The sequence below is a fragment of the Eulemur rufifrons genome, chromosome 19 (assembly GCF_041146395.1).
Source record: "Eulemur rufifrons isolate Redbay chromosome 19, OSU_ERuf_1, whole genome shotgun sequence".
Classification (NCBI taxonomy): domain Eukaryota; kingdom Metazoa; phylum Chordata; class Mammalia; order Primates; family Lemuridae; genus Eulemur; species Eulemur rufifrons.
In genome coordinates this window covers 47,867,554-47,895,299 of record NC_091001.1, presented here as the reverse complement: position 1 = coordinate 47,895,299, position 27,746 = coordinate 47,867,554, and the positions used below count along the sequence as shown (strand labels likewise).

General features: G+C 39.1%; 1 protein-coding gene and 1 non-coding gene across 2 annotated transcripts; both read left to right on the top strand.

Moving 5' to 3' along the window:
* The first annotated feature begins 42 nt into the window (after positions 1-42).
* On the top strand, positions 43-27,746 carry PTCD3 (pentatricopeptide repeat domain 3). Its single transcript, XM_069494358.1, has 23 exons — positions 43-92; positions 208-244; positions 2,625-2,670; positions 6,922-6,990; positions 8,053-8,157; positions 9,712-9,835; positions 12,046-12,161; positions 13,636-13,694; positions 15,315-15,402; positions 15,776-15,836; positions 16,123-16,208; positions 16,876-17,020; positions 17,913-17,963; positions 20,065-20,154; positions 20,443-20,471; positions 21,280-21,386; positions 22,140-22,218; positions 22,313-22,403; positions 23,433-23,518; positions 24,034-24,182; positions 25,777-25,818; positions 26,264-26,422; positions 27,076-27,746. The coding sequence occupies exons 2-23, from the start codon at positions 210-212 to the stop codon at positions 27,170-27,172; spliced, it is 1,914 nt and encodes a 637-aa protein (XP_069350459.1). The 5' UTR covers positions 43-92; positions 208-209; the 3' UTR covers positions 27,173-27,746.
* LOC138400457 (small nucleolar RNA SNORD94) lies at positions 25,082-25,218 on the top strand. The gene has a single exon (XR_011236337.1). It is a non-coding gene; the product is annotated as a small nucleolar RNA SNORD94 (small nucleolar RNA).

Genomic DNA, 27,746 nt, shown 5'->3' with positions numbered 1-27,746 from the left:
CTTAATGAGTATTAGCTTTTGGGCTTTTATTTTTTGCAGATTTTATTCTGGAAGTGCAACCATCCCAAAGGTTGAAGGAAGTGATGCAAGAGGTATGTAAAAAAAAAAATCTATTGAAATAATTTCATTTTTATATCAACACATTGTATTCCATAGTAGTTCCACTATTAGGAAACTGATTCATGTTGTTTTATTTTTCACATTAAGGGATGGAAGAAGTAGTCATTCCAAAAAAGAAAACTTGGTAAGTATTCTATCAATGTTCATTCAGTAAGCCGAAGAGTGCTAATTAGGAGGGAAACGTAAGGAATCAGTGGCAGGAAGAGCAATGGGAGAACATTCGAAGAGGAAACAGCTGGAAGGGGGGAAGCTGGGGAGTTTAGAGGAAAAAAAGGAAGAAGGTGGAGAGTGGTCAGTGCATAAGGAATGAGATTTACTTAAGAGAACATTTAAAAGACTTTCTGAACTAAGTGTGGGTTGACATAATATTAGTTAAACATGAACATCAACATTAGAATAATTTCTTAAAGGAAGTTCTTTCTCACATGGTTGGGAGACCAGATAAAATTATTTTCTTTATGATACCTAATGAGCTAGGGTAATACAAATAACGTGAACTGTAAAATTTAGCTTTTTTATTCACTGGATAGATTCTTGAACAAACTGCCTTATTTATTCAGCATTTGTTGAATATGTTAAGAACAAAAACTTTTAAAAAGTGCTTGTCATAATATATTACTGAATGCATTTAAAGGTTCCTCAAAAAGCCAGGTCTTAGAATTCTCAGTATGACCTGAAAACTTGAGTTCATTTAAAAAGGCTTTAAAGAAAAATGCCTTCTTAATTTGAATTGTGTAATTATTTTAGAGAAGGCATGGAGCTTGGTTATGATCAATGCATAGATTAAATGCAAGTTAAAGCCTACGATGATGTGGAGAAATAGGTGCTCGAATACATTTGTTGATAGGGCAGTAAATTGGAACAACTGTTTGTAGGCAAATTTGGCAGAATCAGAATTTAAAATACGCATACTTTACTGGCTAGCTACTTTCAAGGAACACTTGCATATATACCAAAGAGACATGGATGAGAATGTTCTTTATAACTTGGGAATGGTAACAAGTCGAAACAGCCTAAATGCCCATCCAAAAGTGAATGGGTAATAAAGAATGGTTATCACACAATAAGTTAACATTTAAAGGAATTAATTAGCTCTATATGTAATAACATGGACAATACAGTCAAACTTACCTAAACATATCAGGCAGAATGACAGTATACGAGGGCTGTCCAGAAAGTATCCAGCCATGTAATATGAAAAATAATATAAACAATGGCCGTGTAATATGAAAAACAGTATTAACAATGGCTGGATACTTTCCGGACGGCCCTTGTGTGTTTTACACACATTTTTAAGAGAGAGATGTGTGTAAAAGTACCTTAAAAAGTTCTGGAAATATAAATGCCAAACTCATGGTGGGTAGGGTCACAAGATGACATCAGACTCCTTTAGACACCTGTAATGTTCTGATTTATTTTTTTAAAGATAATATGTAATATATTCATTGTGATTACTTTTTAAAATAACTTTTTTAAAAAGCTAGTGAGTAATCTGAATGTCATATTTTTCACTGGTGTTTGTCAAATATGTTAGTAAGATTTGCTAACTTGGTGGGGCTTAAATATGCCAATATAAGATCTAGTTAGGGAATACTGAGAGATGAGAGAATGTTTCTTTATTGCACTTGCTGAAATTCAATTGGCTTAAAAATGGTTAGAAAAATCCAATAGATATTATATACATCAGGCAATTAATCAGTTTTGGTATAGTATATATTTTCTGTATGTTATTTTGTCTTAGATGACTATATTCTTAGTTTAGGAAAACACTCTTGGTTTATTAAATTTACTGTAATTCTATGTTGGGAATGAAACATTATTGGGAATGAAACATATTAAATCTAACACAGGAGTAAAGATATATTTGAAACTGAATTATCTTGTTTGCCATTCATTCCACTGAAACATTTTCTAATAGTTCAGTGAAGGTCTCTATCCAAAGGTGCAGTGGACAACTGGCCTGCAATTCTTATCATAAATTTATGGTTGAGAGGTTTAAATCAGAAGACCGCAGCAGCATCATCTGGAAGTTCAGTAAGGATGCATGTGACAGTCCTCTGTGGATCTTAGAAGCTCTGATGCACCAGGTCCAGAGTGTAGCCTGTGATTTATTCTCATATAACTGGATTAAGAGCCACCAATTCAGAGAGTAAAGGCAAGAGTAGTCCAGAAAGCTATAGTAAGAATCCTTAGAAAAGTGGATAGGGGAAGTGAGCAAGATAGTTGTGTGAGGTGAGGATGGTAATCACTAGCCCTAGGTTATGGTGTTAGGGACCGAGCCAGAAAGGGCAGGCAAAGCCAAGAAAGGAACTTGTACTGGCTGCAGGCAAAAGAACTAGACAGTTTTCTAATTTTTAACTTACTCTCGTGACTTTGAAAGATAAGAACTGGCTCTAGGTGAGACCTAAAGTTTGTTATTGGCTAATACTGAGAGTAAAATCATTTGTTTACCTTGTGACCATGAAGAGCTCTGAGGGGGGTTAACTTGTGATTCTTATTCTTAGGGATAAAGTGGCTGTTCTTCAAGCACTTGCCTCCACAGTAAACAGGGTAAGTAGGATTTTTTAAGTTTTTAATTTGGCTAATAACAAACACATTTAATGTTCATACCTCTTCAATATTCAGAATTAAACTGTTGTGGATCTACCAAGTCCCTTTAAAATTATCTAATCCAGTCCCTTCATTTGACAAATGAGGAAGGTAAGTTTTTCAATGTACCTAGCTCAGGGCTGATTAGGGTGTTAAAACAACTTTGTTCCATGTCTTTCCTCTCCAGATACAGTGGTTTTTTTGTTTCGTTTTTTTTTTTTTAAATCATACCAGTGATCTCTAATCACTGAAAGAGCTTGTTGAAATGCATATTCCTGGGGCATGGTTTGAATGTGGTAACTGTAGCAGATGATCTGTGTACCAACTTTGAGAACTAATGTCATGCTGGAGTAATGCCGTGATTAAGAATGTGGGTCTTGGAGCCCATGTTATAAATAGCTAAACAGCTAGCTTTGTGATCTTGGGTATCTTTTGATGCTTTTGTTTCCTGATCTCTAGAGTGGAGGTTAACTGTAGCACCAAACCTCAAGGCTGTGGTGAGAATTAAGAGAGTTTAAGTGTACATTAGAGGTTCGGAGCCATATTTGGCACAAAGGAAATGCTCAGTACATGACAGCTATTTTTTTATTGCTGCTACTTTCTTGTTTTCATTGTTGATAAATGAAATTTGCTGTGTTGACAACTCAAGAATAAAGTGTATAGTCAGAGGATGCACTGAAACTTCGGTAAGTGCATCAGAGATGGAACTTTCTGCTTGATTGTATTTTTCATTAGCCAAAAACTACTTTAAATTTTAACTTTGGAGGGAAAGTGTAAAATAATTAAATCTTCTGCCACAATATTTTTGTGGATATTGACCCTCCTTAAGTTGGTTATCACAAATATCCAGAATTGTTTTTCTATTGTAGGTGTTGAACTACATCTAAAGATGGTGTTGAGCCAAATGTGCACAGGTATACTCTACCAAGTTCTAAAAAAGGGTTTTAAAATACTACATCTCCCCGCTTGAAAAGCATTGAGATTTTTGGCAGCTCCCTTATCCATAAATAGGCACCTGAAATGGGCCTCTGAGATTGTTCTGAGTGTTTCAATGAGAATTGCCCAGGGCCACCATTAAGTCAGAGAAGTTGTAGTAGAATTGTCTGACTTACCTGGGTTTTGGCCATTAGGATCCAAGGGATAGTCATTTATCTATTCACTCAGTAACCATATATTGTACCCTTATGATGCTTGCCAAGCACTGCGCTGGGTGTAGACGTTAGATACAGTCCTTCCATAGTTCCTAGGGAGGAAGACTAAAGCAGCACTGAAAGGGGGGTATATCACCCAGGCTGGGAGAGGACTTCCAGAAGAGTTGATGATTGGAAGGTGAGAAGCAAGAATACAGTAATGGGAAAGGATTCCCAGCAGAGGCAACACTGTGCACTAGGTGCAAAGGCATGGATCGAGTAGTTTTGTGTGGTGGGACTCCAGGATTTGAGAGGTAGAGAGATGAGACAAGATCATGAATGCCAGGCTAGGGAGTTCTCATTTTTATCTAAGTCCATTGAAGAACTTTAAGCAGGGGTATGACATAATCAGACAAATGTTAGAAAAGACAGCAATGTGGAGAATGGGAAACCTTTCCACTTGAAAGTATGATAAAGATCTTAACATGTCCAAAGTTAAACCCCTTTCCCTCCAAACCTACTCACCCTTTTTTCTTTTGTTTGTTTGCCATTTCATTAATTGCAATTGCATCCTTCAGGCTACTCAGGCCAAAATTCTGGGACCCATCTTTGGCTCTTCTGTCATGCTTCACGTTAGTAAAGCCTTTGTTTCTCTCTGCAAAATATATGTGGATGGGATCTCCAGGACCACTTCTGGGTTCAGGGATTTGCCAGGAAGACTCACAGCTAAGAGTTATCACAGCAAGAAGATACAGAGTAGAGTCAGCAAAGGGAAGAGGCACATGGCGTAAAATCTAGAAGAAACCAGGCACAAGCTTCCAAGAGTCCTTTCCCAGAGGAGTCACACAGGACATGTGTAATTCCTCCATCAATGAGTTGTGATAACACATGTGAAATGTCTACTGGGAGAGCTCATTAGAGACTCAGTGCCCAGAGTTTTTAGGGGAGGCTGGTCATGAAGGCACCCTCTGGCTGGCATGTAAAGTTCCACATTCCCAGAAGGAAAGTAGGTTTTTAGCATACACCATATCATATAAACAGGTTGGACACAGTGAGCCATTCTTACCAGTTCTAGTAATGGTAGGAGCCCTCCCAGAATCCAAGTTCCCAGGTGCTAGCCAAGGGCCAGCCTTGCTTGAAAGCAGGACTTTCTAAAGATAGTGGTTTCAGGCCTATTCACTTTTTTCTGCACAATATCCAAATTCCAAACACTAGTCATCATCACTCATCACCTTGGTTCATCATTCTCTCTCACTAGCCTGGATTAATTGTAATAGTCTCTGTCCCCTCCCACTTCAACCTCCTGTACACCTCCTCTCAGTTCAGCAGCTGCAGTGACCCTGGATTACTTTACTCAGAATTCAGGAATAGCTTCCCATTATTGTAATTGAAATAACAACTGGAGTGCATACTAGGGCTCCTAGGCTCTACATGATCTGTCCCCATTACTGCTGGCCACATCTGCTTCTGTGTTACTTGCTAACTCTACCTACACTAGTCTCCCAGCTGTTTCTCATTTTCTCAGTAGGCATGCATCTGCCTCGGCTTTAATGTTTTCTATGCCTTCTTCCTGGTGTATTTGTTTTATTTTCTAGAGATTTATTTCTCACTAGATTGCAAGCTATGTGAAAGGGCAGGGATGTTTGCCTGTTGGAATAATGCCTGGTACATGTGAGGCACTCAGTAAATATTGGATGAGAGAGAATAGAGTAGGAAGGGGAGGTTAAGGAGCTGAATTGGCTGAAGCTGATGACAGGTTAGTTGAATGGAAGCAATGGGAGAGGTTCGTTGGGTTGGACTACAGAGTGGTCTTTGGCATTCACTGAAATAGTGAATGATAGAGGGGAGAGGAGCTGTGTCAGGGAACTTCAGACAAACTTGGTTTGAGGCTTCTGAGCCACAGGGCTACACTAGAGAAGTTGTATCTCAGACTGTGGAGGAGGACTTGGAAGTCACTGAGAGAGGAAATTAGGAGGCAAATAAGAAGAATGAGTCTAATGTAAGAGGAGTTCAGCATGTCACCAAAACTAGAGGCCCCAACAGGTGCCTAAGTAAAGGCAATGGAGAGAAGCAGAGCCAGAGACAAGCAGCAGTTTGAGTGTAGTCGGGAGCAGTCCAGGACAGTCAGCCTGGAACTTGGAACTGCCGTTTCAGGCTCACCTTCCATCCCCACCACATGTTGGTAGATGGTGGTAGAACCAAATGAAATGGGCCTCACCTGAGGAGTGTGGTGGGCTAGAAGGATGAGGTTTTGAAAGTGGCAGCAGAAAGCTAGGACAAAAAAAAAAAAAAAAAAATAGTGCCTCCAGTTTCCAGGTCTGAGCAACTTTCTCCTGAGAGCTGCAGGGAACCTCTGTCCCCAGCACAGTCCAAGTTAGACAAGGCATCAAGGGCACAGTGAAGAAATTCAGGAGATAGAGGTTTTACTATGGGACAAAGGCTGTGAAGGCCCAGGTAGGGGGCGCAGAAGAGAGGGCTAGAAATAACTCTGAGGCAGTTCTAAGTGGGGCCCATGGTAGTGCTGGGGAGTTGATTATGCTCAGGGTTGGGGAGCAATTTTAGAACAATTTTAAAAAGTATAGATCCTTGGGTAACAGGACGTGGGAGAAGCTGCTGCTGTTCACCCCTCCTGAGACGGCCCAGTAGTATTTGGAGGAGAGATTCTAGGGTGAAGTTGTGCATGGATGAATAGTGACCATGCTTTGAAGGAAATCCTGTTCCAGGACACTGGTGCCAGGACTAGTTAATTCAGAGTTTAAAGCAGTGGTAGGCCCCAGGGATAGCAGACTCAAATCTTAAGCAGCAGCCATAGGGCAGTTTGAGCCATTGTTTGCTTTAATTTTTGCATAATTATGGGCAAGTCATGCAGAGCTGAGAGTACAGTATAGTATGTGTCTTCTGTGTCTCTCTTTTCATATATACATATATAAATATATTTGCATGCACATAAATACATATTTCTGCACGTATGTTACATACATAATTAAAGCTTATTTTATAGAATTTTGGTTATCATCCAAATTCAGAAGGTCCTCTTAATAAAATAAATCTACCTGAAATGATTTCTGTGTCTTTTCCACAGGACACCACAGCCCTACCTTACGCATTTCAAGATGATCCTTACCTTATACCAACATCCTCTCTGGAATCTGTGAGTATTTTCATGTAACTTTTCTACTATTATTTTTTATCTTGCTGGTTAGTGTACAAGGGTACCTATATAATACAGTTGTAAAAACCTTTGAAAAGTTTACAGGCACTGATAGATAAATTGACAGGCTTTGTGAATCCTTTAATTACTTCTGTCAAAAAAGATCTACACATTGTCTATGTGGAAGGAGAGGGGCTTTGATTTTTAATACTTAAGGCTTTTTTTTTTTTTTTTTTTACAATGGAGTGACCCACTCATTTTAAATATGTTGGGTTTTTTTTTTTTTTTTTTTTTGAGACAGAGTCTCACTCTGTTGCCCAGGCTAGAGTGAGTGCCGTGGCGTCAGCCTAGCTCACAGCAACCTCAAACTCCTGGGCTCAAGCGATCCTTCTGCCTCAGCCTCCCGAGTAGCTGGGACTACAGGCATGCACCACCATGCCCGGCTAATTTTTTGTATATATATATATATATATATATATATATATATATATTTTAGTTGTCCATATAATAAATATGTTGTTTTTTATGTACTTAAAGGTATACATAAGACATGAACTAAAATTATGTCACTCAGTAGAAAAGGTAGGGTATACTGTAATTTAATTTTCCTTTTTTTTTTTTGAGACAGAGTCTTGCTCTGTTTCCCAGGCTAGAGCTAGAGGTGTCATCATAGCTCACTGCAACCTCAAACTCCTGGGCTAGAGTGATCCTCCTGCCTCAGCCTCCTGGGTAGCTGGGACTACAGGCATGTGCCACCACACCTGGCTAATATTTCTATTAGTATTTGTTTTGTGGAGACGGGGTCTTGCTCTTGCTCAGGCTGATCTCAAACTCTTGGCCTCCAGTGATCCTCCGACCTCAACCTCCCAAAGTGATAGGATTACAGGCATGAGCTGCCGTGCCCAGCCTGTAATTTAATTTCTAATTGGGATTTTGTGTATTGTTGCATTCTTTTTTGTGAGGGAAGAAGAATAATTCTTGCTGAGGATATAACTTTGATGTCACTTGAGTCTAAATTGCATGTAAATACCAATTTCTATCTAAATCTTTTCCTTTATATAGCGTTCATTTTTATTGGCAAAGAAGTCTGGAGAGAATGCAGCAAAGTTTATTATTAATTCACATCCCAAATATTTTCAGAAGGATGTAGCTGAACCTCATATACCGGTAAGGAGAGGTAGTTGGATTTTTTTTTTTTTTTTTTTTTTACTTAATACTCTATAAATGTAAATTAAATCAGCCTTTCATGGCTAATATTTAAGTAGCCGTTTGATACCCTCAATATTTGAAATGAACAGCCTTTCACAGTGTGGAGCCGTCTTTGCTCACGCTAACCTTTTACAATGCCGTTTGAATATATTTGCCCTTCGTTTTATGTTTTCCACATTTAGTTTCTGTGACACCACATTGCTGGATGTTTACCACTGACTATTCCTTTTTAGTTTCCTTCACTAGCTTTCTATTCACTTAAGCATTGGTATCTTTCTTAGGTTTCCATGTTCATTTTCTCTATTATTGTTTATACTCTTCTTATTTCAGTGACCCTTAAACTCCATTTGGCATTCTTGTGTATCTAGCTTAGATCCCTCTACTTTGAACTCCAAGCTGTATTTCCAACCACTTCTTTGTTCTGTAGTCATGCAGTGATGCAGTGAGCATATATGCAGTGCCTGCTTTGTGGTAGGCATTGTGCTTCGTACAGTGGCCAGCAAAACAGATGTGCCTCTACCCTCCTGAGTTTATTAGTGGAAATGCTAACCTCGTACTCACCATGTCTAAAACTATTGCCTTACCCTCCTATCTCCCTTCTTCTGAAAACTCATGCCCAAATAACACCCTTCTTATACTGCAACTCCTAGTTACGGGTTAGAAAGCCAGCTCCATTGTGTACATAAAACAAAACAGAACTAAAGTCCTGAGCTAAAACAGTGGCAGTGATGGAATAATCATTTGTTAGCCCACACTTTCCTCTTCATGTTTTTGACTAACAGTTACTTTCCTGTGCATAGCTCCAAGGTTGCTCTGCTTGAAGCCTTCCAGGAGTCCCCAGTATCCAGTGGGGAGCACTGTTCCGACTGTCTTACAATGATTTCCTTATCTGCTTTCTCCATTAGATTGTGAGCACCCCTAGTGTAGAGAATCTCTTTTATCTCTGTATCCTCAGTGCCTAGCTTAGGTGCCTGGAGTAAAGTAGTAGGCATTCAAAAAGTATTTGAATGAATTAGTGAAGGAGGTAAAATACCTTGAGCAGTAGTAGATGTTTAGAGGAAAAGCAACATTAAGGATGAAATGTTTCTCCCTTTGGAAACTGGGTGCCCTCTGACACCTTTTGCCAAGATGGTTGGTGTAAAGGAGGAAGAATGGTTTTACCAGGGGAAAAAATAGTAAGTTCAGCTTGAAGTTGAGAAATTTAGTTGGAAGTAGGGATGTTCAGATGTGGATTAAATATTTATGTTGGGTGCTTTTAAATTCTTATCAAGCTAGGAGATAGCTAAATAATCTTGTTTCAAAAACTGGAGAAACTTTTTTATTTCTTAATATTTTTAGTTAGATTCCCTACAAAGACAGTCATGTTAAAATGATAAATAGTATCTGGTACAGGAACATGAATTGGAATGATGAAGTTTTATTTTGGTGTGTTGGTGATAAAAATTTTTTCCTGTGCTGTCATCCCTTCACCTTTACCTGCTTATAGTAACTTTAACCATCTTGTTTTCCTAGTGTTTAATGCCTGAGTACTTTGAACCTCAGATTGAAGAAGTGAGTGAGGCTGCCCTAAAGGAACGAATCAAGCTCAAAAAAGTCAAAGCCTCTGTGGACATGTTTGATCAGCTTTTGCAAGCAGGTGACTAAGTTCAATTAAAAGTGCTCTAGGAACATAACCTTGAAGTGGGCCACAGTTACATGATCCAGAAAGTTTTGAGTCAAAGTTACAAGTGCTACTGTATTTACTCTGCATGATGGCTGTGTTGTTTATATTTTCAATAATTTAATAATATTTCATGTTCTACTTCGGCTTCACTTTAAAATAATAGATGAGATAGAATTGCAATTGTTAGTTTATTGTGCTGTACCACTGGCAGAGAAATTATATAGCCATTCTTCCATACCTTCCGTTTTTAATCTTAGTACATAATGTATTCAAATTTCCTGTACTCTTTATGTTTGGAAGGTAGAGCCACAACAGATAAGAAAGAAATATTTAAAAAGGAAAGAGCACTAAACTGGGATCACGGGCTTTGATACTAATGCCAGCTCTGACACTAATTGTCCATGGCCTTCAGAAAGTTACCTAATTCCTCAGAGCTTCTAGCTGTAAAATTCATGTGGCTCTCTGAATTGGAGGTGATGAACTTCCAGCTATACACATTTAGAAAGCATGGCTGATAAGCCATCATGAAATGTATGTATAACAACATCAAAGGCAGCTGGCATTATTTAAGTTTTTGGGAATCTAGAGTGCAGTTTGGTGATTTAAGATAAAAATCAGCTAAACATGGAAGAGATGGAAACGGAACTGAATTACTCAGTATACACTTGAATACAAACATTTGCAGAAAGCTATGTTTGAGAATTTTGTTATGTAGCCTAGTATAGCGTCAGATGGACAACTGGATGATGGTAGTAGATTATAATTTAGTGAGGCTTTCCCCCTGCTTCTTGAATATAATCAATATCTGGTATGAGTCTGCATTCAAATTCTCAGTGCTAAAGCTTGTCTTTTTCTAGTTTTACCCACTTTGTGGTGTACGTATGTGCATTCAATAAAGACAGGTGTCAGAACCATAGCTCAGTAACAGTGAGCTAACACCCCAGGGAAGGGATCATAGACAGTTTCATTGTAAAGCCCCTAGCAGTTGCCACACACTCTGCTAAGGCATTTCACGTACTCAGTTTAACTCTATAATACTTTATAAGTTGGTATGTTTTATAGTAATCTTAAAAGGAAACTATTAGGTAATTTTTCCAGGGTCTGACAACTCTTGAGACCCTAATACTGTATGACCCAGTTGCGTTGCACTCCGTAGCCTGTACCCTCTTCACTCTGCTGTGCTTTCTTTCTGGGCTTTTAAATTTCCTGATGGACATTTTTATTTATCAGTATGCATTGTTTAGAAATGTGTACTTTTCTTTTCTTTTTTTTTTTTTTTTGAGACAGAGTCTCACTCTGTTGCCCAGGCTAGAGTGCCGTGGCATCAGCCTAGCTCACAGCAACCTCAAACTCCTGGGCTCAAGTGATCCTCCTGCCTCAGCCTGCCGAGTAGCTGGGACTACAGGCATGCGCCACCATGCCTGGCTAACTTTATATATGTATATTTTTAGTTGTCCATATAATTTCTTTCTATTTTTAGTAGAGATGGGGTCTTGCTCTTGCTCAGGCTGGTCTCAAACTCCTGAGCTCAAACGATCCACCCTCTTTGGCCTCCGAGAGTGCTAGTATTACAGGCGTGAGACACCGTGCTGGCCTACTTTTCTTTTAAAATAGTAGATTATATCTCATACTTTTTCTCCTTCCTGTACCCTTTTTTCCCCCTTTTAAATGAGTATCAAAATGGGAGCATAATGTTTTGAAAGACAATTTTTAAAAGGCTACTATAGTTAGGCAATTATGCTAATATTTTTAGGCAAGATTTTAGTGAAGGTCGGGTCCAAATGTAATCATTCTACTTATGTTTATCCAAATGGACCTGGGCCAAGGGAACTAAGTGGGGATATTTTACAGAGTGTTCAGTTTGAAGGTGATAATTAAAACCATGAGATAGTTTCTCTAAGGATATGATCACATAAATTAAGTGTTCACAGGGTCAAACTTCATTTTGTATTTTAATCTTCTATGTCAAACCTCACAGTAGGGATTGTGTCCCTGTGTGCATCACTCCAGGTGTTTTAAGTTGATGTTGAGTGCATATTCCTCAGTTGAAAAAGTGGTAGATGATACTAAGTATGTAATCAGCAAAGCCACAGATAATAGAAAAAGTCAAGAATTTTAATCTAACAGGCCTTAGTTCTTGAGTATTCCAAAGTTTCTTTTCTTTTTCTTTCACTTACCCACAGGAACCACTGTGTCTCTTGAAACAACGAATAATCTCTTGGATTTATTATGTTACTATGGTGACCAAGAGCCCTCAACTAATTATCAGTTTCAGCAAACTGAACAGTCAGAAGAATTGGTAACTACTTTTGGCATTGTTTTTTTTTTTTTTTTTTTTTTTTTTTTTTGAAGTAATACTTTCTGAAAATAAGATGGGTTCTTGTGCCATGTGTCAGGGCAGTAGTGAGATATAATGTGGTATGATAGCCTTGATAAAATGTTGGTGCAGGAGGAAGAGATTTTCAATAATTAAATTAACCCTGGTTCTTTTTTAAAAAGATCTTGTCTTCGCCTACCTCCTATTCAGGCAGTGCTTTGATCAGAAATGTTTGAGGCTGCCTCTCTGTCACTTACAGTGATAACATGATTTGTAATGGCCAGGGAAAGACTCCATTGCCTGGGCCCCATCAAAAATTCATACGTACATAGGCAGAGAGGAGGGAGCATGCTAGGCTGAGAGTACAGAAAAGTGTTGTGCCAGGAGCCACCTGTAGGTTGAGTCATAGCCTCTCTCTCAATTCTAGAGTTTACTTCTAGAAATATGGTCCCAAGGAATCCTTTGCATCAGATGAACAGAGACATAAAGAAGTATTTATACTTATAAAGGGCAAAAATGTTGAAAACAATCTGAATGTTCAATAGTAGATGATCAAATTATGGTAAAAGAGTGTCTTGTAGCTATTGAGGGCACTAGTGTAGATCTATTTGGGTGTGGAAAGATTCAGCATATATAAGTAGAGAAAAGGTTATATAGTAATAAATCCATATTCTATTTTGGTAAAAATATTTTTTCCTATGCATAAGAAAAAAACATTTAAAAGGTGTTTATCTCTGGGTAATGGGATTATTACTGGGGTTTTTCTTTATATCTTTTCTAATTTTTCCCCACTAAATGTGGATTTTTTATATACAGAAAACCTTATAAGGCTTCGCAGTCACACCTTGCTTTCCAGAGCATCTTCTCCTGAAGCCCTGGCCTGGCTGGCCCTCTGCCTCCCAGCCCCAGTTCTTGAGGCAGCAGACTGCAGAGCCACCCTGACCTCTGCAGTGCCAACCCACCCTGTCTCTCTCTACAGCAGCTTGGTTTATAAATAAAGGACGAGACTTAAGTCTTTTAAGAAGTTGTGGTTTGTTCCGATCAGTGTTAGACATTAGCTATATGTTGTCTTCTCTTGCTTTCACCCTAATAATGAACAGTGTTTCTTTGTGGATCAGGCCAGATGTAGGCTTTGAGGAAGCAAGCTGTGTTTGGTTTTCCAGTTTATATCTGTGGGCCAGGCTTTACAGGGCACTGGCTTCATCTCACTTCCAGGTCATCACTGTTGCTTTAAAGGCCAGCTTTGCTTTTCATCTGTGAATTCACTGATTTATACTTAAGAAATTAAATATAAATGTGTAAGTATTACTGGGCTTCCTCTTTGCCTTTTGCTGGATCTATGTTTTCTTTATTTTTTTTCTGAGTTCCCTTTACCTTTCTGATTTTGAGTAGTCTGACTGGGAGAATGCATTCCATTGTCTTAACTTTTATTTCTCTTAATGATGATTCATTGCAGGAAGAGGAAAGTAACAAATCTAGGAAGAAGGCTGGTCATCAGGTTGGAGTTACATGGAGGTATATTACACATACTTAGAACCTTGTATTACAGTTTCTTAATGGTACATGGAATATGCCCCATCACTCCCTGAAGAAGATGTAATCCTATGATGTTCTAAAATAGTCTGTTTTTATTGTGCATTATAAGTTTCACAATTCGTATTCATAGGCATTTAGACCTTTAATCGTAAGGTCTTAAACTCCAGCCAGCAGCACAAGAGTCCATTATATTTAGAGGTTGATGCTTGATTTTCTTTTTTCCCAGTTAACTGAGCACAACTTTGACATGGTATGGTTCCTTTGGTAGTTTCATCAGCAGTGCTGCCTTGGAATATATACTTCTAATTCTAAAAGATTTGCTATTTTTGATTGTTAAAAATACACTAGAAGGCAGTACTAAATTAAGACTACTGACCAACAGGCAGAAATATTCAGCAGTTCTCAACAAAAGATGAATAACATTTTAACTACACTGGGAAATTTAAATTACCTGACTGTGTAAATAAAAGAAAAATATTTCATGTGACTGACTAGGGATGGAAAGCTACCATTAATACCTAAAATTGTTTTGGAAGTGAAGAATTTAATAGAATGAAAGATTAAATATCTTGGGATAGATTTTAATAATTTTGCATAGTATTTAAGAGCATGGACTTCAGAGTGTGATCTTCGTTCAAATACTGATTCTGTCTGATTTCCACAGCATATTATTAAGGGGAGAATTGGGGTACAGGATATTTTATATAACATGGCACTGTTTAATTTTCTTTAGGAAAGGGAGAAGTAGTAAGTGTACCTATGTTAGAACAGCAGCAGAGCTCAGACAGTGACGCGTGGCCCTATTTTCCTAATAGGCCTTGGGCTGGTACTGGGCTGCGGCCCAGGGGTTGGGGACCGCAGTGCTAGAATATGGCAGAGAATTTGAAAGAAACCAATTGTTGATGTTTCCTAGGGAGTTGTATCTGAGGATTTAAGAAGGGTGGGGAAACTTTACTATGTACTCTGTCAAATGATTAGTGGGTTGGTTGGTTGGTTGGTTGGTTTGTTTGTTTTTTGAGATAGGGTTTCAGTCTGTTCCCTGGGCTGCTGGATAGTACAGTGGTGTCTTCATAGCTCACAGCAACCTCAAACTCCTAGGTTGAAGCCATCCTCCTGCCTCAGCCTCCTGAGTAGCTGGCACTACTGGCACGTGTCACCACACCCGGATAGAGTTTTAATTTTTTGTAGAGACAGGGTCTTACAGTTGCCCATGCTGGTCTTCAACTCCTGGCTCAAGCAATCCTCCCGCCTCGGCATCCCAAAGTGCTAGGATTACAGGCGTGAGCCCCCTCCCTGCCCTACAGTTTGCTTTTTGTTTTAATATTGTGGGTATTTGTTACTTGTGCATAAACATTTCCTTTTCAATTCTGATTCTGTCATATAACTGCAAAGCCCTGGTCTTTGAGCCTCGATTTTTTTTTCTGATTTTCAAAATAATGATAATCATTATCTCCCTTTGTGGGTGGTAAGAATTATTTGAGACAATATGCATAAAGTGCTTAGCACATTGTCTGGAACATTATAAGCTGTTAGTGAATGGTGTTAGCTATTAATTGGTTTTTCCTGTTTCTCTGACTCGGGTTTACTCTCTGTGTCTAGAGCAAAAAACAATGCCGAGAGAATCTTTGCTCTGATGCCAGAGAAAAATGCACATTCCTACTGCACAATGATCCGAGGAATGGTGAAGGTACCTTTGTTTTACTTATTTTGATCTTTAATTTCCACTAAGTCAGGGTTTTTCAGCCTCAGAACTACTAACATTATGGGTCAGATAATTTGTTGTAGGGGGTTGTCCTGTGCATTGTAGGATGTTTAGGAGCTCCCTGGCCTCTACCCACTGGATGTGAATAGTATACTCTCCGCCACCCTCAGTGTGACAACTAAAAATATGTTCAGGTATTACCCAGTGTCCCCTGGGTAGAAAACCACTGCACTAGAGTATAAGCTTCACAAGAAAAGGGCCTGGTCTGTTTTGTTTACTGCACTATTTCCAAACCCTAGAACAGTAGATGTGCAAATACTTGAATGAATTTGATGATGCTTAATTTTTCCTTTTCCAGCACCGAGCTCGTGAGCAGGCGTTAAACTTGTACACTGAATTATTAAACAACAGACTCCGTGGTGAGTTTGTTTTGAGAACTCCCCTCCATCCCTCTCTCCTTTTCTTTCCTTCTCTAAAGAATCTGTAAAGTCTTTGGATCTTTCCTCAATCATTGGCCTACATTTTACCTTTTCCTGTGACATTGGTGATTGAAGCAGGAGGAAAGATTGAGAGAGGAGAGTTGTTTTCCAGTTTTGTGGAATGTGGTGATTAGCCAAGAGACATAGGAACGACCACTTTGCCTTAAAATCAGCCATTTAGGGGTTAATCGTCAATCTCAAATTTTGTTATTTTACTCTTTTACAGCTGATGTATACACATTCAATGCATTGATTGAAGCAACAGTATTGAGGATGGATGAGAATTTTGAGGAAAAATGGAATAGTACACAGGTAAGGGGAAACTCTCAGTTTATCTTTTAATAGGCCTTAAATATCCTTTACCAGAAATACACTGGGGATGGGGGAAGACAGCATTCATTGAGTATTTATCTATATGACAGTCACTGCATAGCGGTTACCTGTTAACCACCCTTCCAGCAGCCCTATAAGTTAAGTAGCTGTGTCTGACACATGAGAAGAAAAAGTTACTTAACCCAGAGCATATAGCTAGAATTCTGGAAGAACTGGGTCGCTTTATTCATATATTTCTCATAACAGTTTTTCTGTTACAAAAGTCACACATTTATTGTGAAGTTCTTATGAAGTTCAAAAAATTGAAATCGCTGGATGGACTCTTGTCTAGTAACTTAGAAATAGAAACATGTTTTATATCCTGGTGTAGTGTTTCGCTTGAGTCTTTTCTTGGAAAACTCTTATAGGTAGAGGACTGAAGACAGTTGGACACCTTCATCAGGTAGGGTGGATGATTGAATTGGGGGCTTCTCTAAAAGGCAGAATCTCTGGTCCTAATTAATAAGCAATTCTTACAGTAAGGATATAGTTACTAACCTGCTTTAGACATAGGAAGAAAGCTAAATTCTTTGTGTATGAAATACAGATTGTTAGGCAAATTATCTACCCAGGAATAAAAAATACTGCTTGCTCTTGATTTAACTAGGAGCTACTGAAACAAATGGTTGCACAGAAGGTAAAACCAAATCTACAGACTTTTAATACCATTCTGAGATGTCTCCGAAGATTTTCTGTACTAGCCAGAGTGCCAGCCTTACGGACCTTACGTGAAATGAAAGCCATTGGAATAGGTGAGGGTGCATCTTGGAGTCCTCACTGAAGACCCTTCTGACCAGACATTTGAGGGCCACATAAGCAAATGAGATGTGTAAATTCTTTTGCTGTTTAATGTTAGGAATTTCCTTTCCACATTTGGCAAACTTAATTACATCAACTTACTGCGGAAGCGCCTTGTTCTTTACAGAAAATTACAGTGTTCTTTTAATATTTTAGGTACATTTTAATGGGTCTTTTGATTATGAGAATTGATCACTTTGAGTTACCTAGTTTAAATTCCTTGACATTTTTCTAGCCTAGTTAGGTATTTGAACCCAAGTGTATGCTTGTATGTTGTGTATTTTTAGCCTGAGTGAGACCCCCATCTCTACAAAAAAAAAATAGAAAAATTAGCTGGGCATGGTGGTGCTTGCCTGTAGTCTCAGCTACTTGGGAGGCTGAGGCGGGAAGATCCCTTGAGCCCAGAAGTTTGAGGTTGCTGTGAGCTATGATGACACCACTGCACTCTTGCCCTGGCAACAGAAGGAGACCCTGTCTCAAAAAAAAAAAAAAAAAAAAAAAAAAAGGAAAGCGAACTGTTGTATATTTTTCATTAATTATTTATTAAAGGTTGCTTCAATTACTTATTGAAGTCGGTCCACTTCAATATGCTTTACTGTTCTCAATGAAGAATCTTATTGGTAATAGGTATTTGGACTTTCTGAAAGTGATGTAATCTCTGTGATAATTTTTCACCTTTAATTAGATGAGCTAAAAAATTTTTTCATTCAAAGGACTAGATATGCATCTTTTGCTTAAATAGTAACATTAATAGGTTTTTAATTCAGTGTGCCTCACTTAGCTATATTTTGGATTGCTGTGTTTTTACTTTATTTCTTATTTTTTCCATCTGCCTGGTAATTTGAGAACCCTCGCTTGCAACGTATTACCATATTATTCAGCTGTTTTATCAACATGGTATGTATGGCCTTAAATTGTATTAATTTATGTGGAAAATTGACCACTTCCTTGAATTTATGCGATTAATTATTGCAAGTTACCTTCTCTGTATAGGAATTAAGAAAAGAAAATTCATAAATTAACATGTACAGCCTGAGCAAAAAGCTATACTTGAGAGTAGTAATCTTGTTTTTGATATAAAACTTGAGCTGGAGGGGAGAGGGTTATAAAATGTACGAGCAATTTTGGTATACAAATAGGAATGGACAGAAGGTGTTCTAGTTTGAAGTTCCTTTTGTTCTCCAGAGCCATGCTGTCCAGTGCAGCAGCCATTAGCTATATGTGGCTAATGAAATCCAGTAAAATAGGCCAGGCACAGTGGCCCATGCCTATACTCCCAGCACTTTGAGAGGCCAGGGTGGGAGAATGGCTTGAGGCCAGGAGTTTGAGTTTACAGTGAGCTATGATCGCACCATTACACTCTAGCCTATGTGATAGAAATGAGACTCTGTCTATAAAAAAAATGAAGTAAAATAAAAATTTATTTTTTTTGCATTGGTGCTTAGTAACCACATGTGGCTAGTGGCTCCCGTACTCAATGATGCAGGTATAGAACATTTCCATCTTCTCAGAAAGTTAGTGGACAGTACCACTCCAGAGGAAGGTTGAACTAACTGTGAAGCCTTTTGGGAGGGCGTTGAGGCTCCGTTTGTCACCCGCTTTTGTTAGTTCCAGTTGGAGCTGTGCTCTGTAGAATGGACATTGGAGTAAGGCACACCTGAGCTGAAATTTCAACTGGACCGTATGTTTACCAGCTGTGTCAGAGGGATTGGGTACTACATGAGTACGTGCATCAGGGTGTGGTGATTAAATGAATAACACAACAGTGGCTGGTACCATGCTTGGAAGGCATACAGTAGGCACTCAGAATCTGTTGGTTCTTACCTATTTGCCCCCAGCCTAAGAAAGTACCCTTGGGTTCAGAAATGACAGTTCTCTTCATTCTTCTTGTGATAGACTATAAGAACTATAGACAGAAACTTAATTCTCTGTGGTTTGAAGGGCTAATTTTGCGGAATCCACATCCTCACCTATATAGGCAAGGTTTTTTTTTTTTGTTTTGTTTTTTAATTATCTTTTTAATGAAAAAACCAAACAAGTGACTGATTTTATCTTGGAAACAGATAAGCAGTTTCCATGATACCTAGATCCTTTAAAACTTTATGAGATTGTGGTGAAACTAGTATATCTGACCTCAAATTCTATTCCTTTCCTCAAACTATCATGTATCACTTTAGTTTGGTACTAACCAAAGTCAAAGATACTTGTATTTCCTAAGTAGTAGCCATGACCATGTGGACTGGGGTGGGGGAAGGAGTATGGGTTTGTCTTACGTGTATAAATTGGCTCTCTGCAATAATAATTTCTAGGAATTTACCTAAAGGGGAGAACTTAAAATAACATAGAAATAATACATATAAATTAGAATATTATATAACTAATAAAATCATTAGGAAGGTTAGCAAATGGAAACATGCTTGAGAAAATTGTGAAAATATATCTGTACTAGCTATCATTATAACTATGTTATCACATGTACAAAAGGTCAGGGAGGGAGTATAGATAAGTATTTGATTAGGAATAATATAGGTGGATTTTCTGACCTATTAGTGTTCAGCTCATGTGATTTTTAAGAGCTGCCCCCATCAATTCTCTAGTTTCCTTTCTCTTGGCCTTCTCATTCTGATTACACTTAAAGGAACACAGTGATTACTAGCAGAAAACGTGTTTTTTTCTCTAAGTATGATGCTTTGGTGAGGGGATGTGTGTGTTGGTGTCTGCCTCCCACTCTAGTGAGAGTCAGGCTTGTGAAGGAATTAAGAGAGAAGGGACTGAGCACCTGCACAGAGACCTGTGATTGTCACAGATCTAACAGAACTGCATTCTGCAGGGTGCAGTGATTCCTTTGGCAGTCATTGGCCCCCTGCCCGGCTCTGTGCCAGGCCTTAGGCTGGAGGTGGAAGAAGGAGAAATGTGTCCCTTTGTACTCCATGCTGCGAGTTTGGTGGTAGTACAGGAAGTAGATTCATGATAAAACATTTACTTTCTTGTTCTGTAGAAAGCCCTTCAAAAGGATCATCCCTCATCATCTATGATATAATGAATGAATTAATGGGAAAGAAATTTTCTCCAAAGGACTTGGATGATGGTATGTTTAGAAATTTCTTGTATTTTCCTCCCCTAAAGACAGGGTTGGTTTTCCTGAGTGACAGTTATTTAGAGGCCTTGTGATGAGGGCAGGGTTTCCCTTTAGCTTAGTAATATTTGGGGTGATGATTCTGAGAAAGCCAAAATGTCTGGCACATTGGTGTGTACTTCCTCTCTTGAGTGTTGATTCCCTTAGCAGTTTTGTTGGAAGGATTTTTATTAATGTTACTGACTTGAAAATATATTTTACCCATAGTAACCAAAGGTCTTTGTGAACTTTGACTTTCAGATTTGTTTTTTCAGTCAGCCATAAAAGTTGTAAGTACCATCTCTTACTTAACTTCATTTTCCTTTTTTAGAAGGAGGTTACTATCCATTTCCTAAATTCATCTGTAATTAGAGAGCTCTCCCTGGTTCTTTCACTTCTTCTTAGTTCTGTCCAGGTCTTTGCTTTTTTCTTCTTTCCCGAAATTCTATACTTTTTAATCATATAACATTCCTACCCTGTGTTTACTGTACATATTGCCTTTTTTCATGCCTCTGTTCAAATAAGCTTTCAGAGTATTTCATATTAGAAACTTTTAAGATGGATAGTGGTTTTTATTTCAGTTTTTTGTTTTATGCTCATTGTAGGAAAAATTTCAAGCAATTTTAAGGTAAAAAAAGTGCATTCTACACCGAGGTTTTTTTCTCTGGCTTCTCAAATGTATGTACACCCAGACACACTTCCATGATGTTTTATTTGTTGACAGCAACCAGTATTTCATGGGAGGAAGAAACTGTAACTTAACTCTTCTGTGAGTGGTTTTTAGTTACTTCATGGGGTTTTTGCCAGTGCAGTGGTGGTAGACTGAGCATTCCAGGTATCTTTTGTGCACTTGACCAGGTGTTTTTGTACAATTACTTTCTAAAGGTATAATTGCTAAATCAATATAATTTTGTTAAAAATTTCAGAAAATTTGGTGTTTATTTCCCCCCCACCACCAATTTCTTGTAACTTATTTGCTGTCAACCAATAGTAAATTAAGTCAGCATTTTCATAAGGAACCATTTTTTCTTTATGTAATGAACAGCTATGTGGCAGATAAGGATATCACTGTGATACTTAATACTTGCAAATTTTCAGTGCTCATCTCTCAGAGATCTAGACCTTGCTTACCAAGTACATGGCCTTTTAAACACTGGAGACAACCGGAAATTGATTGGACCGGATTATCGTCGTAATTTCTATTAGTAAGTGTGTTGAAAATGAATCCTTTTGCATTAATTAATAGAGCCTGCAAGTGGGAGGCTGTTGGTGGCCCTTCCTATCTCAAGTCTGGATTCAGGCAGCATGCCCATGATTTAATAGTTAACAGGTTAATTGAGCACTTAGAAATTAAAGCAGTGGTAAAACTGCTAGATTTGGAAGTCTAGTTTGTATCCTTCGAGATATTTTTTCTTTGCAACGCTTTAAAAATCCACATATCTTTTTCCTTTATGCCCCTCTTATATTTTCAAATGGTTATAGCAGGGTGAGTCCCTAAAGATTTCATCCGAGCCCCTTGCTTTTATAGTCAAAGATCAAAATACTGGAGCCTAGAGAGGTTCCCTTAATGGGTTTGCTTTTAGGCAGATATAAACATGAACTTAAGGAGGTAGTCTGTTAATAGGTATGTGAGGATTGTTTTCTGTCTGTCCAAATCCTTGCTTCACAATGAATGTTTTCAAAATGAATACAATATTCAGTATCTGCTCACCATGACTTAAGATTGTGTACTGAGGACGCAGTCATAAATGACCAGTTGGGGGTAAGATGGTGTTAATTGGGAAGTTGAGCACAGGTTAGCAACTTCTGGTTCAAGCATTGGCCCATGAAACTTGAATTGTTTGTAAATATTTTAAAGTTCTTTGTAACATATAACTATGTTGTCATTTCACTAATTATTTCTCCTCTTGTTACACCTAGGGATTTTAGACTAATCGTACTTTTTCTCTCCATGACAGCTCTAAGTTCTTCACTTTAATTTGTCTAATGGAACAAATTGATATCACCTTGAAGTGGTATAAGGACCTGATACCTTCAGTAAGATGGTTCATTACTTGTCATTTATCATTGTAGATGAATTTGTGGGCATCTTTGCTGGTTAATGCTTTAAAAATGTATTTCTCTTAATCAGGTCTTCTTTCCCCACTCCCAAACAATGATAGATCTTCTCCAAGCACTGGATGTGGCCAATCGGCTAGAAATGATTCCTCAAATTTGGAAAGGTTAGGGTTTTTTTGTTTTTCTTTTTTTCTTCCACTGTGCAACAAACTAGGACACAGAGGCCAGGCAATGGTTCGGGGTCAGAGTTTGCTGAGGATGGGCCTGTCATAAATCCATACCCATGCATTGCAGAATCTAAATCTGAATTAAGGTCTTTGACCTCAAAGCCTATACCATTCCTCTGTGCTAATGTTGCATCCCTTTGCTAAGCACAGTCATTGATGATTATCTTTCTGAAAAACAGTCATGACCACAGGCGTGTATGGGTCTGTCTTACATGTATAAATTGGCTGCAAAATGAAACAGATATTCTGTATCTCTTCTACTAGGTGACTATGGTATTACCATAAAGTCAGTTTTTATATGCCTCAGTTTCCATGTTTGAGGAACCGAGGCAATAGTTCTGCCCTACTACTTCACAAGACTGCTCTAATGGCAATTTAAAAGAACACTGAAGGGTCAGCACCATGGCTCACACCTGTAATCCTAGCACTTGGGGAGGCCGAGGTGGGAGGATCGCTGGAGGCCAGGAGTTCAAGACCACCCTGGGCAATAGCAAGACCCTATCTCTACAAAAAGCCGAGCATGGTGTTGCACCCTGTAGTTCTAGTTCTTAGGGAGGCTGAAGCAGGAGGATTGCCTGAGCCCAGGAGTTTGAGGTTGCAGTGAGCTGTGATTACACCATTGCACTCTAGCCCAAGCAACAGAGTGAGACCCTGTTTTAAAAAAACAATCATAAGAACATTGAAAACTTCCAAGTGCTATAAAATAGTGTCTTACCATATGGAGCAGTGTTTAATACTTGACTGGGGACCAGTTACTGGCATTGGCTTTCACTACTCTTGTTCTTACTGTGAATCATCCTGCTGGTTTTCTGAAATCCTGGATAAACCTGGAATAAATAATTTCAGCAACTTATTTTTTACCCACCAAAAAATAAGGTTGACAGCTGACATTGGACTAAAGCCAGCCAAAATGAGTGTTGGTATTACATGGTAGTGATCACTCCTGTGTTTCTTTTTTGTTTCAAGATAGTAAAGAATATGGTCATACTTATCGCAGTGAACTGAGGGAAGAGATCCTGACTCTCATGGCAAGGGATAAACACCCACCAGAGGTAGGTCTGTGTTGAAACTCAAGTTTTGTTATTGTTGTTAGACGTGTACTAACCCATAGATCCTCTAATACGCAGGTGCTTTTAAGATTAGTTTCCTGGGTTTCATCTATCATTATGGAGAGTTCTGCCACCCAGAACCAGATTTCAGTTATGAAACATCTAAACATTTCTTGCTGTTAGCAGAATACCATGCCTAAAGTCACCCTCATTCCTGTAGTCCAAAGCAAGCAACATGAAATTACCTTCTCTCTGTCTTCAGCTTACTTTTAAAAACAATTTCCAGCTAAAAAGAAAACCCATAGTTGAATTTGAAAGATGTGGCTAATCAAATTGTTTATCCCAAGACAGGGTCCTTTTTTCTTTTTACCGTATTACTTGTATGCTATACATGTGATATATTCAAATGGTAAAATGGATGGCTCATAAATTTTAATGGTTCTATGGTAGGTAGTCTCCTGAACCGAAATTCTTATTAAACTAGTTAGGCAGTTTTGCTGACTCTCAAACCCTCTCAGCTTCAGGTGGAGTTTGCTAACTGTGCTGCTGATATCAAATCCACATATGAAATCCAAGATGCCAGACACACTGCCCCGGATTGGCCAGTCATCCCTCTCAACTGTATAGCTATCCTCTTTTTAAGGGCTGGGAGAACTCAGGAAGCCTGGTGAGTACAACACCACAAGTGTAAATTAGAAGTATTTGTACTTGGATCTGAAACATTTACCCAGGTCGGTAGCGGCTCTCTAATTTGGCTGTATGACATGGAGTTTATCAGGAGTCAAACTAGAATATATAAGATATTTGATGGGAAATGCTAAAAAGCAAACTTTTAGAAGAAGACCAACATGCATAATGTACTTGAGGGAAGGTGTGATTCCAGTGAGCTGAGAATTCTCTTTCCATTACTAACCTCTCTGCTTCCTGTGGGCAATTAAGTCACTTAACCTTATTTGTCCACTTTCATGGAACAATGTGATCAAGAAAACGTTTTGAAAATGTTTTGGTCTTTTGGGTTATTGAAGCATCATTTTTGGGTGCTCCTCCTACCCCCACCCCTCAGCTTAAAATGTGGGCTCTGTACTTGGACTTCTGGAAGCTGTCATTTAAGTGCATTTATTAAACATGGCCTTGACTAGCACCCATCTTTGATTTGTGCCACTGTACTCTGCTTATGTTTTTATCAGCACTTTATTCACATGCTAATTTTTAGTGTTTTAGAATGGAGACCTTATGCATATTCATTTTTCCAGAAGTCAACAAAAGGATACCTTGTAGGGGTAGTGACAGGTGGTTCTGCTGTATTCTGTGTTGTGTATGTGTGGGCTGAGTCAGTAAGTTAGGGGTACTTGTGCACAGCTCCTTGTATGAGAAAGTGTATGTGGCTATTAACTATCTCTAGCAAAAGATGAAGGCTTTCTGCCTCAACTTGTCTTACAGGTATGGCTCACACACATTACCTGTTAGCAACTGTGCTGCTGCTGGTGACAGAAACATTTGACGTTTGCATTTGTTAGCTTAGTTTACAAACTAAGTGTGTGTTAGTTCGCACACACTTCCTGTAATCAGGCTGTGATGATTGGCGCAGGGGTACGGACCTCAGCTGAGTCATGGGAGCTGAATGTATGTGTTTCTCCTTTGTCCTGCGCGTGGCAGGCTGCTGGTGAGCACTTACATGAGACTGTTGCCTCAATCTGAGCCTGCTGATCAGAACGTAATTATGAGGGGGAGGCAGACTGTGCTCTGTTCCATGCCTCTCCCAACTGTACACGGGATATATTCCCTCCCCGGGAGGACAGAGGTGATCCTTTATAAGAGGACAAATACAGGTTTGAGTATCCCTTATCCAAAATGCTTGGGACCGGACGTGTTTTGGGTTTCAGAATATTTGCATTATATGTACCAGTTCAGCATCCCTAGTCCAAAGATCTGGAATTGTGAAATTTTGAGCACGTTCATATTAAAAAAGTTTCGGACTTGGGAGCATTTCAGGTTTTTCAGATTAGGGACACTCAACCAGTACCAATAGTTCTCAACATTGGCAGCGTATCAGATTTACCTGTGAAACTTGTAATATAGATATATGGAGTTTATGGGGAAGGATTTTAAGCACTTGATGTGATTCTGATGTACAGAGTTGGGAGCCAGTGGGGCCACAGTTGTGTCTTCAGGAGCTGCAAGGGCTAGGACAGCTACAATTATCTGACTGTTTTGTTTTTCTATTAGCATTCATAATCTTTCTCCTGTCTCATCTTCAACAGGAAAATGTTGGGGCTTTTCAGAAAGCATAATAAGATCCCTAGGTAAGTTGAAATTAACAGCTGTCCTCCCTCCCCGCCGGGTGCAGCCTGGAAGTAGCTGCCATGGGTTTGACTCATTGTGGGTGATTGGAATTTCTTCACATACTTCAGCTACTGCGTTTGGGCACTCTTGTTTGTTGGGGAGACAAACTGTCAATCTCCCCTACCTTAATCCAGGGCATCCTGAGGTAAGCACTGTTTTTTATCTGTGCTCAATTATCAACACATAGAAGATATGTTGAGTAGATCCTCAGTGAAGCTGTATTGAATGAATGTTCATAATCTCTTTGTCCCTTTAAAGGTAGACTGCAGGTCTAACTTCATGCCTCCAAAGCTACTATTGAGGATTTTATTACTGAACTTATACTGGATCTTGCCTTTAAATCTTTGACTGAAGGGGTTTAGGGGCTTAGTTGGAGAATGTTCACAGTTTGCCCTTCTTTTACAGAAACGGGTTGCTGAATGAGTTTATGGACAGTGCAAAAGTGTCCAACAGTCCTGCGCAGGCCATTGAGGTAGTAAAGCTGGCGAGTGCCTTCAGCTTACCGGTTTGTGAGGGCCTCACCCAGAGAGTAGTGACTGACTTTGCAATCAGCCAGGAACAAAAGTAAGTGGGTCTTGTGTCTTCACTATAAGGGAAAGGTTATAAAATGGTGCAGACCATTTGTCCATCTGCCCATTCATATGTTTATAGCTTTCCGTCCCCTATATTTCCTAATAAAAAGTCAGAATGTAGTAATTGAGTGATGGGTTCATTTGTCGTACAAGTCAGGAAAGCCTATCAATTTGGCTGTTAGAACCTTTTCTTTTTTCTTTCTTTCTTTTTTTTTTTGTTTTTTTGAGACAGTCTCGCTGTCACCCTGGCTAAAAGTGCAGTGGCATCCTCATAGCTTGCTGCAACCTCAAACTCCTGGGCTCAAGGGATCCTCCTGCCTTAGCTTCCCGAGTAGCTGGGACTACAGGCACATCCCGTGACGCCTGGCTAATTTTTCTATTTTTAATAGAGTCAGGGTCTCACTCTTGCTCAGGCTGGTCTTGAAACTCCTGAGCTTAAGGGATCCTCCTGCCTGGGCCTCCCAGAGTGCTAGGATTACAGGCATGAGCTACCGCACCCGGCCTTCCTTTGTTCTTAATACAGTTTCGTGCAGCTGTAGGGTCCCTTTTTCTATTTCAAAACAGATAGAGTAGAGGTGTCATATACCAAGAACCCCAGCTCCCATTTGATTTGCAGTGTAACCCTCCAGTTTCTTTTCCTTACAGGGAAGCCCTGGGCAACCTAACTGCGTTGACCAGCAACAGTTATAGTGACAGCGTCAGTGATAGTGACAGCGACAGTGACATCAACGAAGGCAAATGAAAGTGGGAGATTCAGGAGCAGTAATGGGCTCAGGATAGCTGCTGGAATCACACTGGAGAACTGAGATGTTAATATTTAACAATGTTACAAAGAAATAAGAGGATACAGATTTGGTGAATTTGTTACTATGAAGTACAGTTGATACAAAACCAGTTTATTTAGATTAAGCTCCTAACTTGCTACTTGCTAAACCGTCTATTAACTGTAGCATTCAAGGCTTACCATTTAAGCAACAGCACTGCCCTTTTCATTTGTCAGACACATGGTGAGGGCTGCAGCTCTTGTGGTCAGGGCAGGCTCTGTATACCTCACGTGGTGTTGGGTGGCCTCACACTGCCATCATCAGCGTGCAGTTGCCCTCTCCCTGCTGCTGGACTAAAGCTTTTGTTGGCCTGATGTGCTGCTACATTGCTGGTCCTTCCTTCATCTGAAGAGACAGTGTCTAATTATGATTACATCACAATTGCTATTGGGTCAGTAGTATCCAATTTCTGGGATATTTATATGTGAAATTATGCATCTTAGAATTGATTAAATAGGATGATGGCAGTTTAGGCTGCACAACTCATAAAAT

What these genes read in the sequence shown, in the direction of transcription:
- PTCD3 (XM_069494358.1), top strand. Translation starts at nt 210, where the DNA reads ATGGAAGAAGTAGTCATTCCAAAAAAGAAAACTTG. An exon ending in TCAGCTGTTTTATCAACATG is followed by an intron (nt 17,964 to 20,064) that starts GTATGTATGGCC and finishes CTTGTTCTGTAG; the next exon opens with AAAGCCCTTCAAAAGGATCA. An exon ending in TCCAAAGGACTTGGATGATG is followed by an intron (nt 20,155 to 20,442) that starts GTATGTTTAGAA and finishes TTTGACTTTCAG; the next exon opens with ATTTGTTTTTTCAGTCAGCC.